The 13,990-nt window shown below is 44.5% G+C and overlaps 1 protein-coding gene across 4 annotated transcripts in view; it reads left to right on the forward strand.

Annotated features, from left to right (window-relative positions):
* TRAPPC10 (trafficking protein particle complex subunit 10) overlaps positions 1-13,990 on the forward strand; it is a 94,294-nt gene that overhangs the window by 60,022 nt on the left and 20,282 nt on the right. For all 4 annotated transcript variants that reach the window (XM_004062887.4, XM_055373694.1, XM_019017703.4 and 1 more), the window contains 8 exons: positions 2,169-2,315; positions 2,893-3,007; positions 4,425-4,501; positions 5,569-5,660; positions 7,444-7,584; positions 7,902-8,014; positions 10,656-11,170; positions 11,990-12,131. In XM_004062887.4, coding sequence (XP_004062935.1) covers positions 2,169-2,315; positions 2,893-3,007; positions 4,425-4,501; positions 5,569-5,660; positions 7,444-7,584; positions 7,902-8,014; positions 10,656-11,170; positions 11,990-12,131 — 1,342 coding nt within the window. The remainder of the gene's footprint in view (positions 1-2,168; positions 2,316-2,892; positions 3,008-4,424; positions 4,502-5,568; positions 5,661-7,443; positions 7,585-7,901; positions 8,015-10,655; positions 11,171-11,989; positions 12,132-13,990) is intronic.

Below are 13,990 nucleotides of genomic sequence, written 5' to 3' on the forward strand. Positions count from 1 at the left end.
CATGCAGTAATTAGTGCCACTGTCAGCATTTTGGTGGTATCATTTGGGAGCCTTTCTGGGGTGCACCTGTGCTGTCAGGTGGCGCCTCAGCTTTCAGCTGCTGCTGCCCCCTGCGGACTCAGTTCAGCGCCTGGTCGCGGAGCGGCCCTCGTGCGCTGGCTGCTCTTACTTCTGCATCCAGCGTCCTCTGCCGCGGCTCCCCTGCTGTGGCTCCTGGGCTTTATCTCCCTTTTCTGTGGATGCATCTTTACCAAAAGCACTGTACGTCTTCTTGCTTTGTAAGAGTCTCTCGTGGTCTCCTAGGAGGTTTTTGTTTGTTTATTTGTTTGTTTTGAGTTTCTCTATTGTTGCCCAGGCTGGAGTGCAATGGCATGATCTTGGCTCACCGCAACCTCCGCCTCCTGGGTTCAAATGATTCTCCTGTCTAAGCCTCTCGAGTAGCTGGGATTACAGGTGCATGCCACCACACCCGGCTAATTTTTGTATTTTTAGTAGAGATGGGGTTTCATCATATTGATCAGGCTGGTCTCAAACTCCTGACCTCAGGTGATCCGCCCACCTCGGCCTCCCAAAGTGCTGGGATTACAGGCATGAGCCACGGCACCCGGCCTCTCCCAGGAGGTCTTTCTGTCACCAATGTGTGCCCAGGGGAGGTGCCTGTTTACAGAAGCTTTTGCACAGTGGGTACTTATGGTGGTAGCGTCTTGGGAGATGAAAAGTATCCCAGATCTCCTGGCACCTGGGAACCAGGCGGGCCTGCAAGGTGCGGTCAGCCCGCTCCAGGCCTGCTGTGGTTTGATTGATGAGGACGCTCATCAATCGGAGGGACACGCTCTGTCCAGGATCTCAGAGCTGCGTCCTGCTGCCCCGCTTTTCTGTGCCTTCCCTCAGTGTGGTATGTTTGGGTGAGAGAGTTGTGCAGCTTTATGAAAGTGGCTTCCGATTATGCAGTTTTTGACCTACACTGATTTTTTTTCCCCAAAAGGTTTAAGTAGCTTATCTTATTTTTCAAAAGTTGGGCTTTTTAGCTTTTATAGGGACATTTGATGTCGCTCTTTGGTTCTTCCTTGTTGGTTCCAGGTCCTTTATTTGTGCTCAGGGTGCCTTGCAAGAGTTCTTATGGGAGTCAGTTTCCCCGGCATTGGCAGCTCATCACCTGTTGACTGGTGATTTGAAGAGCACAGGTGAACACATTTCACCAAAACTAAGACACATCATGAAGTTAGTGCCACCAGAGAAAAAGTCAGCATTGCCACTTAAAAGTGTAAGATGCCACTTGATTAAGAGAAACATTCCTATTTCAGAAGTGCTAAAATATGGGGAAAACCTGCATCTTATACAGCAGGCGATTTTGCTTTTCTGATAGTGTTTTCTTTTTTTTGTTTTTTAAGTGGAAAGGCTCAAGTAAATACAGAAGCAGAGAGGATAACATAATGCCCATGTAGGACCCATGAACAGTTACAGTAGGCGCGGCACCTGGCCAGCCTCTACTTCATCTGCATCCTCGTTCACCTGCCCTGGAACGTTTTTCAAATACAGACATTGGGTTTCACCTGTAAATACTGCAGTGTATAGGGAGCAATAGGGAGCTCTTTTTCCCAAACATAAATATACTGTCTTTATCACGCCTGAAGAGTGAACTGTAATTCCTCGTGTGATATTTCTACTCGGTATTCAGTTTCTGCTGTTGAACGTGATCTTTCTTAAATGTGACCAAGCAGTCATTTGAAGTCTTAGTTTTCCCTCCCCTCTTGACACTAATCTGTGCCCAATCCTCACTCTTGGAGTAAATGATCATATTTGGTCTTTTTCTAGGTTTTTCCTTTTTTTAAAAAAATTCTTTTTCTATATATATTTTTCAGATCCAGACCTGCAGAGGCTTTTTCTTAATAAGGTTTTCAAAAATACAATAATTGAAAGTTATACATAAAACCTGATAACACATTTGAATATAGGTCACACTGCTTCTCTCTTCCTATGCGAATGTAGGTGATTAGTGTTCTCTGCCCCTTTCTCTCTCCTGTAGCTCTGCATATCACAGAACTGTTAGATGAGGTGGCTGCCTGAAGGATGGAGGGTTTTGCACGTTCAGGCTAGAGCATGTGGGTTTGTTCAAGCTAGAGCTCTCCCAGAGCACCCCTCACACGTTCGCATTTGCACCCCCACAGGTCTCCGTCCCACCTGGTGCTCTGGACTGCTGGGTGTTTCTGAGCTGTCTGGAGGTATTGCAGAGGATAGAAGGCTGCTGTGACCGGGCACAGATCGACTCAAACATTGCCCACACTGTGGGGCTGTGGAGCTATGCCACAGAAAAGGTGCCTACCTGCCCAAGTGTGGAATGCTCGCGTTGTCTCTGCGGCCATGCCTGGGTGGCGGAGGAAGTCTGCTGTTTGGAGGAAAGGTGTTGCTCATTTAGATCACGATGCATCCACTTTAGTGGCCATAGAAGGTGTCTGGGTGCAGCCAAAGAAGTCATAGTTCCCTACCACATGTCGATGTAGTCAGCAGACAGCAAGCACTTGCTGTGCTCCTGTGAAATTGACTCTGTACCCTGAGTCGGGGGACACGAGGGTGGTGCTGAAATGTCAGCTTACCAGGCAGAGCTGTGCTGGTGTGTGCAGCAGGTAGGCTGCCAGGGCTGGGCTTATGCAGGTGCAGGCATAGCCTGGGGAACTCAGGGAGGTGAAGGACAGAAGCGGAGGATTCCCACCCTCCAAGCCTCACTGGGAGCTGTTGTGTAGGATGTATTTTTGTATCCAGATTTGAGTCATTGGGTAGGAAAGCTAAATTTCTTCTAGAATTTTGCTGGATTTGAATTTTTATATTTAAATTCTTGAATTCCCTGCTGACTCTTATGGCAAATTAATTGAAATTGTGGATTTATCTTAACAGTTAAAGTCCTTGGGCTATCTATGTGGACTTGTGTCAGAGAAAGGACCTAACTCAGAAGATCTCAACAGGACAGTTGACCTTTTGGCAGGTTTGGGAGCTGAGCGACCAGAAACAGGTACTTTTTTGTATGTACCTATGTGAGTGGTGAGGTGGACAGTAATGAAAATGTCCTTTGCAAGTTGGCACATTTAACCGAAATTCTAAGAGTAATCATATTACTCACCATTTGGAAAATTATACCCATTATTAGCTGACTGGATTAAAGCACGTGATAGTTTACCTTTTAACAGCATAATGCTATATTAGAAATAGCTGAAGAAATTGGAAGGCGTTTCAGAAATGTAGCTGAGTTTCTCCTGGGCTTAAGAGACTTTATAGCTCATGTTCAAATGCACCACTGTCTCTCTGAATTACAGATGATCTGTTTTTCTAACAATACGACCTGACGATTTTTTTTTTTTTTTTTTTTAAGAGACAGGGTCTCACTCTGTTGCCCAGACTGGAGTGTAGTGGCACAATCTTGGCTCACTGCAGCCTCGACCTCCTGGGCTCAAGGGATCCTCTTGCCTCAACCTCCCAGGTAGCTGGGACTACAGGTGTGTGCTACCATACTTGGCTAATTTTTTAATTTTTTGTAGAGGTGGAGTCTCGCTTTATTGCCCAGGCTGGTCTCAAACTCCTGGCCTAAAGTGATCCTCCTGCCCTGGCCTCCCAGCAAATTTTTTTAAATAAATTGGCCGGGCACGGTGGCTCCCACCTGTAATCCCAGCACTTTGGGAGGCCGAGGTGGGCGGATCACCTGAGGTCGGGAATTCGAGACCAGCCTGACCAACATGGAGAAACCCCGTCTCTACTAAAAATACAAAATTAGCCAGGCGTGGTGGTGCATGCCCGTAATCCTAGCTATTCGGGAGGCTGAGGCAGGAGAATCGCTTGAACCTGGGAGGTGGAGGTTGTGGTGAACAAAGATTGCTCCATTGCACTCCAGCCTGGGCAACAAGAGCAAAACTCTGTCTAAAAAAAAAAAAAAAAAAAAAAAAAAAATTCTCCTGGATAATAAGGCTATTTGAAATGAGGATTACTCATCGTTTTACGTAGGAATATATGATGAGCATTATTTAGCAAGACTGTTGCTAAAGAATATCTGATGAGCTGAAAGCATTCTTAGTAAATTGAATACATGTTTAAGGGAAAAAATACATAGTATTTATATTTCATTGTTTCTACTTGAGACCATTTCAGATCACTTCGGAAGTAATTTAATTCATTGGAGTATTTGTAATATATGTTTCTAAAAAAGTTTAGTTCTAAAGATCAGAGAAAAGCATGACACAAAGCGTTTTGACTATTTTATGAATATGTGAATTGAAAGAGAATGTACATAATCATGTAGTTTCCGTTGGCATTGGCCGGTTTGTAATTTCACAAGAGTCAGATGAGGTCATCTACCTGCAGTATGTGAAGGTGAATGTAAAGTCATGTGACTGGACATGATGAAGATGAAGAGGGAATCTCGTTTCTTTCTGTTTAAGCCAACACAGCTCAGAGTCCTTATAAGAAACTGAAAGAAGCATTATCATCAGTGGAAGCTTTTGAAAAACACTACTTAGTAAGTATTAACAAGTGTTCAATGTCTGTTCTGTAAATACCTGTCTCTAGAAGGCTTTGCTACATGGCCTGTTGAGTTGGGAAGGAACTGGTGTTGGCGGCCCCTTCTTGTTGGTTTTTTTTAGTTTCTTTGGTACCTGGGGAGTTGTGGACAAAACATGGAGTAGTTGTTCATCAAATGTGTATTAGTGCCCATGGTACCATGCTAGGCATGGAATCATCTTTGAATATTTACCGTTTTGTTCAAATTGGGTTTGCTCACACAGAAATTATAAGAGAGGCTAGTGAATACTTTTCTTTGTAAAAAGGAGTAATTTGGACATGGGCAGAGCTATTGTATTTGATTTTGAAAGACTTAAATTAGCAAAACTTTAAAAAACGGTGTAGGCAGAAGTGTGGTGGGTCAGCGTCATTCCCGGGTCATGGGCAACTTGAGCGTTTGGTCTGCCCGTAATGGCTGTACCTCTTATACACACAAGTATGAAAAATACCCAGCATGTCACCCACGTGCAGAAAGTCCTTGGAAAAGTTAGATGTTTTGGATGAGTTTGTGGGTTTCTTTTATTATTATGCTTCATAATTTATACACAGGTTACCAATTTTGATTATATATTACAGAAAAATTCACAAAAATAGATGCAAAGGAAAAAATAATGTTACATTATTAGCAATGTCTTCTGCGGGCTGGGCGTGGTGGCTCATGCCTGTAATTCAACACTTTGGGAGGCTGTGGCAGGTGGATCACTTGAGGTCAGGAGTTTGAGACCAGCCTAGCCAACATGGTGAAATCCTGTCTCTGCTAAAGATACAAAAAATTAGCCGGGCGTGGTGGCGCCTGTAGTCCCAGCTACTTCGGAGGCTGAGGCACAAGAATCACTTAAACCTATGAGGCGGAGGTTGCAGTGAGCTGAGATCTCGCCGCTGTGCTCCAGCCTGGGCGATGGAGCAAGACTCTGTCTCAAAACAAAAACCCAACAATGTCTTTTGTGTGAGCTTTAGGTGAATAAATGTAGTATTTGTCCATCATTAAAAGTTCAAATACATAATTGTGTTTTTACTTCCCCACAGGATTTGTCCCATGCCACCATTGAAATGTATACAAGCATTGGGAGGATTCGATCTGCTAAGTTTGTTGGAAAAGATCTGGCAGAGTTTTACATGTAATTGATTTTGTACTTTTCTTTGAATTCTAAACATACAAATAACACGAGATTTGTTATATATGGAGTTAGTATAAAGTGCACATAAATTTGTAGATTGAAAAGTGTAGATTCTCTTACCCAGTCCTCATAATTTTTTTTTTCAGTTTCTTCTGAAAACCAGATGGAGAGATTTTCTGCTTGTTACTCTTAATAACTGTTATTGGTCTTTGAGGTTCTTTTATTTAATTAAATATATACATTTTTGTAACTAAGTTTAATTAAAGAATTATAAGACAGTATAATGGTGACTAAACTGGCATATAGATTCTTACATATTTTGTTATATAGCATTTCTCTAATTTTATCAAGTATTAAGAGGACTGAAAAACCTCAAGGCCATTGATGTAAAGCTACTGCATGTGTCAGGTTCATGAAAGAGGGATGATCTAGGGATGACTGGAAGAAGGTGTGTACAAAGACTGCAGGATTTCCATTCCAGCTCCAGCTTTGAAGTTTGATTCCAGAAAAACTCAAAATTTAGCGTATTTCTAGGGTGTTTCATAAAATCAGACTATCAAAGAGAAGAAACCCCAGTGGGTCGTGTGGTTACCATTTCAAAGTACTCAAAGGAGATACAAGCTATAAGGAAAAAGATGCTTGTTTTCATTTTCTAAAAAAAAAAAAAAAAAAAAAAAAGGTGATTGAAATGAGATCTTGAAATCTGTACTCGAGTAATTTCATTAGGTGAAGCAAGAAATGAGAATTGATTTGAACTGATGTGAATTGGCTGGAAAGGGATTCTTAGATCAGCTAAGTGAACTTTCTGGTTTTCCGGATGTGGTTGGAGCAGCTTTGCCAGTTACCCACTAGTTAACAGCAGAGTCACAGCTAGAATGTAGCTCTCTTGAACTTCCATGCTGTGTATCTAAAGAGGAAGGTGCTCCTTAAGGAAGCAGAGAGGCTTCTCGGGAAAGGGGAGGGGATCCTTGTTGCTCCTGAGGCTTTGACAAGCCCTTATTAATTTGCATTTTAAAGGCAGGCAAGGCCGCACACACCAGTAGTCCCAGCTACAGTGGAGGAGGCTGAGGCGGGAGGATCACTTGAGCTGAGGAGTTTGAGACTGCAGTGAGCTATGATCACACCACTGTATTCCAGCCTGAGTGACAGAGCAAGACCCCATCTTTAAAAAAAACAGTTGTGCTTTAAACTTTGCTTTGGGGGCCAAGTGTTGCTATTTTAATTCTCCGGCGTTCTCTGGAAGCCGGATCCTGTGGAGTGCTCTTTGCCTGAGTTTCCAAGTGGCTCTGTGCTCCCTTCCGCTTGCGCCCTGTAGACTGCTTCTGTGTTTCTGTGCCTTTAGTAGGTAGTGTAGACCCATACTTGGACTTCCTGGCTTCATTGCTGACTAGCAGTGTACTTGTGGACAAGCCCTTCCTTCACCTTCTCTTAGCCTTGGCCCTCTTGCCTGTCAGCTTGAGATCATGAATGATAGGCTCACTTTGTTATCCTGAGATTCAGCTATGAAAGTTCCTCGACATGTGTATAAAGCCAGACCAACAATGTGTTGTGCTCTTATCACCACACGCTCATTTCTCAGATCTTTGCCTGGGAGTCTAATTATGTCGTCCTGAGTAGGTACTCTTTCTCACGGAGCGGGGTGGGTGGAAAAGGGCTATCTAGAGATGTTGAGTCTGTCCTGGCATGGGGTCTGGAAGATGGAGGCCAAAGCGGGAGATATGGGGTTTCAGTGTGTTGATTATCCCTAGCTGTAATGAAAGCTACTGTTTGTTGACTTTGCAAGGAGGAAAAAGGCTCCACAAAAGGCAGAAATCTATCTTCAAGGAGCACTGAAAAATTACCTGGCTGAGGGCTGGGCACTCCCCATCACACACACAAGGAAGCAGCTGGCCGAATGTCAAAAGCACCTTGGACAAATTGAAAAGTATCCTTTAATGTTTTCATGAAGCAGGAAAATTATTTTCTATTTATACGGCAACATTGCCCACAATCAATGTTTCATTCACACCTATTATTAAGGAGAGAAAAGTCCTAACTTATACATATGTATTGTATAGAAAATGAATGAAATGTCTAGTCGATTTTTTATAATCTAATTTTGAGTCCTAGTAACTTAAAAAAAAAAAAAAAAAAGCCCTTTGGCTTTTGAAGCCTCTGTGAAGGCCGTAGGAGACTTTGCATCCACTTTGCCCCGCACTCCTAAGTATGAGCCTCTCCACGCTCCTTACCTCTCCGCTCCAGCTACCTGCAGACCAGCAGCCTTTTAGCCAGTGACTACCACCTCACTGAAGAGGAGCGCAAGCACTTCTGCCAGGAGATACTTGACTTTGCCAGCCAGCCGTCAGACAGCCCAGGTAAGACCAGTTCTTACAACTTGACTAGGAATATTTTCAAATATTACAGAAGTAAAAAAGAATACAAGATATACCGACCACTTACAGTAAACAATTGCTAACATTTTGCTGTGTAGCTGACATGTATCTATGTCTTTCACTTGACTTTTTTTTAATTTTTGCTTTAAGTCAAATTCTAGACCACATTAGATCTTCTAAAAATAAGGACAGTCTCTTAACCACACCGAAAGAATTAATAAGGTTCTAATATCATCTGCTAAGTAGGCCATATTCCTATTTCCCTGATTGTCTTAAAGTATTTTATAAATCACTTTTAATGGAGTCCAACAGGATATCCCATATTACATGTGGTTGTTAGATCTCAGTTCTCTTTTAATTTAAAAAAAGTTCTTCCCATCTCTTCTTCTTCTTCTTTTTTTTTTTTTTTGAGACAGAGTCTCGCTCTGTTGTCCAGGCTGTAGTGCAATGGTGCCATCTCAGCTCACCACAACCTCCGTCTCCCGGGTTCAAGCAATTCTCCTGCCTCAGCCTCCCAAGTAGCTGGGGTTACGTGCGCCCGCCACCATGCCCTGCTAATTTTTTGTATTTTTAGTAGAGACAGTGTTTTGCTCTGTTGGCCAGGCTGGTCTCAGACTCCTGACCTCAGGTGATCCACCCACCTCAGCCTCCCAAAGGGCTGGGATTACAGATGTGAGCCACCGCACCCAGCCTTTTTCTTCATTTTTTAAGATGGTGCTTTTTTTTTTTTTTTAAATGTAACAGCATTATTGTGATATTCACAAACCATGTAATTCACTCATTTGAAGTTTATAATTCAATGGCTTTTAGTCTATTTCAGGAATGTGTGCAACCATTACCACAGTCAATATTCTTCTTCTTTTTTTTTTCTTGACTATCTTGCTCTCTTGCCTGGGCTGGAGTGCAGTGGCACGATCCCAGCTCACTGTAGCCTCAACCTTCTGGAGTCAAGAGATCCTCTTACTTTGGCTTCCCGAGTGGCAGGGAGCACAGGTGTGGGCCACCACACCCAGCTATTTTTTTTCTTCTCTGTCTCCCAGGTTGGAGTGCAGTGGCATGATTGTAGCCCACTGCAACCTCTGCTTTTTGGGCTCAATTGTTCCTTCCACCTCCACCTCCTGTGTAGCTTGGACTACAGGAGCATACCACCATGCCTGGCTAATTTTTGTATTTTTAGTAGAGATGGTTTTGCCATATTGCCCAGGCTGGTCTTTAACTCCTGAGCTCAAGGAATCTACACACCTCGGTCTCCCAAAGTGCTGGAATTACAGGTGTGAGCCACCATGCCTGGCCACCACAGTCAATTTTAAAACATATTTATCACCCTAAAAAGAAACCCCATACCGTAATCCCCAAAGTGCTGGGATTACAGGCGTGAGCCACTGCGCTGGGCCCCAGATGCTTGGAAGTGAATACACCCCAGCAGTCAATAACCACATCAACCTGACCCTGAAACTTCTAGGAACTTCTGCCTGCCCTGGGAGGCCGGGGCAGGCAGATCACTTGAGGTCAGGAGTTTGAGACCAGCCTGGGCAACATGGCGAAACCCTGTCTCTACAAAAAATTAGCCAGGTGTGGTGGCGGGCACCTGTAGTCCCAGCTACCCAGGAGGCTGAGGTGGGAGGATCGCTTGAGCCCAGGAGAACTGGGCTGTAGTGAGCCAAGATGGTGCCACTATACTATAGCCTGGGCAACAGAGCGAGACCCTGTCTCAAAGAAAGGGGGAAAACAAAAGATCCATGTGGGTGGGTTTCTCAGGAGCATCGTGACGTTAGTTTGTGGAGTCTTTAACGCGCCCAAGCTGATCGTTGGTAGAGCCGTGACCACATCTGCTGCTGCTTTGTATTTGAGACTATTTGAGTTGTGATGTTCCTGCCAACGTTCCTTGGTATCTCTATACGAATAAAATATTCCACAATCGTTTACTGTTTTCTCATGATCTATGGCATCAGTCTTGGCAAGTCCTTTCGTTGATGAATATTTAATAAATACTTAACTGGTCAGTTCTGCAGCCTTGTGTATTTTCTAGACAAAACCAAGGTACTTACAGTTCGGTCAGAGAGAGAAGGGCCCAGAGAGAGCATTAGGCTCTCATTCCAGCAGCAACTGTAGACCTGGCTGGTTGCTGCCGTCCTGGGCCTGGGGGCACAGAGGGGTCCTGCTTAATCGGCTGACTTTGTAGACTGGCAGACACCTGGGGTTTGTTTCCACATCACAGCAGGGCACTTGGGCATCTTCACTGAGCATGTTTTTAAGTAGATGAGAAAATATTGGAATCCCTTGGAAATAGCTCTAGAAATTGGACTATTTACAAATTGTCATTTGAAATTGAGAGGTAGTTGACCTGTATTTCTCTTAGGTTTGTCAAAGCAGACTTGAGAAGGTTAATTTCTGTATATTTTATGATTTCTAGGCATTACGTAGGTATTTGCTAATATTTTGCTTTTGATACAATAGCTTTTGGGGGGTGTGAAGATGGCAAGAGGCTGGGCTCGGCTGTTGTGCCCATCACTGCTTCTTGCTTTAGTCTGCTCTTGGTGATCTTACTGTGTCCACGGCCTGCTGCTGCTTACTGTCAGGAAGTGTGACTTGGGGAGTCAGTTACGATAATGTCTATTTACAGGTCATAAGATAGTGCTACCCATGCATTCCTTTGCACAACTGCGAGATCTCCATTTTGATCCCTCCAATGCCGTGGTCCACGTGGGCGGCGTTTTGTGCGTTGAGATAACCATGTACAGCCAGATGCCTGTGCCTGTTCACGTGGAGCAGATTGTGGTCAATGTCCACTTCAGCATTGAGAAAAACAGCTACCGGAAGACTGCAGAGTGGCTTACCAAGCACAAGACGTCCAATGGGATCATTAACTTTCCACCCGAGACCGCACCTTTCCCTGTATCCCAAAACAGTTTGCCCGCGCTGGAGTTGTATGAAATGTTTGAGAGAAGCCCATCTGATAACTCCTTGAACACGACCGGGATTATCTGCAGAAACGTCCACATGCTCCTGAGAAGGCAGGAGAGCAGCTCCTCTCTAGAGATGCCCTCAGGGGTGGCTCTGGAGGAGGGTGCCCACGTGCTGAGGTGCAGCCACGTGACCCTGGAACCAGGGGCCAACCAGATAACATTCAGGACTCAGGTATGCGTTCAGGGTGGGAACTTGACTTTCAAGTTTGTAAAGAAGGGCCGTGGAGCTTACAAGAACTGTCTGGAGTGTGGTGTGAATTGAGTAGAGTCCTTTGTTCTCCTAACCCTGTTTTTGTCTCTATCCTTATACAAAAATACACTGATGTTTTCTTTCGTATTTTATACAATTTTCTGACATTTGATAAATTCTGAGTGAAGTTCTTAACGCAGATATTTGTTCTTAGATTAAGTTAGCTTTTTAACTCATTGGATTATTGGATTCAGTTAGCTTTCCCCCCTGCGTATGAAAATACACACCCTCATTTGTTAAAATGAGGTTTCAAAGAAGGTGGTACACTTTCCCACTCAAACTTATTTTCCTTTTGTGGCTGGCTGGGTGTCAAAACTGGTGTTTCTTACCCACTCTAACATAAAGTTTTCTCTGACACAGGATATCCTGTAAGTTCCACTAACTCAACAGGATTTGGCCTGTGGAAAGTACAGCTATTTGTCACATTTTTTAGTCTAGAGCAGGGCTTAAATCTCGTGCTGAATGTCTCTACAATGCCACAAATACAGTTTAGATACGTTGAAAATACCTTATTAAAGTTAAATTTAAGCATCAGTTACTCAGAAAATCACGAATTAAGAGATTCTGAGGGCCTTGTGAAGAGCCCAAGCTTAGAGGTTTAGGCACAAGAGCAGGGGGTACAAGAGGGAAAGAAGTACAGGCCTTTCTGGAGTTCAGAGAGACCGCTGCACCATGCTACCGCAGGAAGCTAACTGCAAAACTGGGTGACGTGGTTTCAAATGCCTGATTCTTTGACTCTAGGCCAAGGAACCTGGAACGTATACACTCAGGCAGCTGTGCGCCTCGGTGGGCTCTGTGTGGTTCGTCCTCCCTCACATCTACCCCATTGTGCAGTACGACGTGTACTCGCAGGAGCCCCAGCTGCACGTGGAGCCGCTGGCTGGTGAGTGGGGTCCCCAGCCTTTGAGGAGGCGTGCCGCTGGGGCAGTTCTGAGGAGACCTGCTGAGATGCCAGGCTTCTCATAAGTTTTAGCTGTGTCTGCCTTTAAGAGATATTTTGGGTAACATAATGGAAATTTTGCCTGGGAACTAGCTGACTGCCTCTTCTGTTTACTGAATATTTGCTTTCCTGTAATTGCTTTTTCATGTTTAATAAACATGGTGTATCTGAAAATAAGAAACACAGAAGAATTAGCTCTGAGAGTGGAAAAAAGAAACTCAAGGTATTTTTTTCTGTTGGCTCACTCAACCTAATGGTCAATGCAAAGGACTTCTGGGCCCAAATGTGCAGGGATTTCCCCCTGCCAGCAAGCAAGCAGTCAGCCCTGCAGTGAGGGTCCTGCAATTCAGTTCTGACCCTGTCTACTGGAGCTGGCGTCAGACACCACAGGGTGAGGGCTCAGTCCCCAAGACAGTCCCCCCTTCCCATGCCAGCCACCAGCCCAGGGTTCTTTTGCTTGTGCTCCTGACCGACTAGCTAGAAATCAGGGCTCTCACAACCCCCTTTCTGGGTTTGATGAATTTGTTAGAACAGCTCACAGAACTCAGGGAAACAGGTTGACTGGATTATTATAAGGGATATAGATGAAGAAGTGTGGAGGGTGAGGTATGGGGAAGGGGGTGCAGAGCTTCCACGCCCTCCCTGGGCGCCACCCTCCAGGAACCTCCATGTGTTCAGCTGCCTGAAAGCTCTCCAGACCCTGTCCTTTGGTTTTTATGGAAGTGACATTACACAGGCATGATCGATTACACCACTGGCCACTGATGAGCAACTCGACCTTCAGCCCCTCTTTCCTCCCTGGAGGTTGGGTGCCACTGCTGAAAGGCCCGACCCTCTAATCCTGCCCTGGTCATTCTGGTGACCAGTCCTCATCTTGAAGCTACCTTGGAGCTGCCAGCCTCCAATCAACTCATTAGCCTACAAAAAGACATCACTTTGGAGATTCTAAGGAATTTGGGAGCTAGTATGCCTGGAAATGGGGTTGAAAACTACATGTGTATTTTACAGTGTCACATTAGCCAAGAAGCAGCTAATGCCTACCACAGGGTTTCATAAATATGTATATAATTTCCTGCTTAGAAGTACATTTCAAATGCTAAACACTAGATTTAGTTAGGATCTATACTCAGATCCCAGCACTTTGGGAGGCCAAGGCTTTGAGACCAGCATGGGTAAGCCAGTCGGGGCAGGATGACAAAACCCCATCTCTGCAAAATAAAAAAATGAAGTAAATTAGCTGGGTGTAGTGGTGCGCCACGGCCTCTAGTCCCAGCTACAGGCTGGAGCCCCAGCTGAGGCTCCTGCCTCAGCCTCCTGAGCCCAGGAGTTTGAGGCTTCAGGGAGCTGTGATTGCACCACTGTTCTCCAGCGTGGGTGACAGAACAAAACTCCATCTCTTAAAAAACAAAAAAGTTTTCCTTTGAAAGGGTTGATTAAACTTGTCTATCTGGCATGGCATTTGAGAAATTCAAAGCTATTGTCCTTTCTGATAAGTTCTAAAATTGGAAGGAGTTGCTATAAACAAATGATTGAAGAACACGTGGCAGCTGAACAAGAGTGAGTGAATGTCTCCTTTGTTCGGGCTAGCAACGATTTATTTATTTGCCTGTTTCTTCTACGTGGAAAAAAATCACAAAGGGCATTTTTCTGTTATTCCCCCATTCCCCCTATTTTTCTGCATTCGTGCCTCTTGTGTGGCCACCAGCAAAGGCTGTCAGATGTGGGACACAGCAGTCAGTCTCTCCAGTGATTCTTCCATTGGAACATTGTGTAGAGAAGCTGAACTCGATTCCCGCAGGGGA

The sequence above is a fragment of the Gorilla gorilla genome, chromosome 22 (genome assembly GCF_029281585.2).
Source record: "Gorilla gorilla gorilla isolate KB3781 chromosome 22, NHGRI_mGorGor1-v2.1_pri, whole genome shotgun sequence".
NCBI classification, from domain to species: Eukaryota; Metazoa; Chordata; class Mammalia; order Primates; family Hominidae; genus Gorilla; species Gorilla gorilla.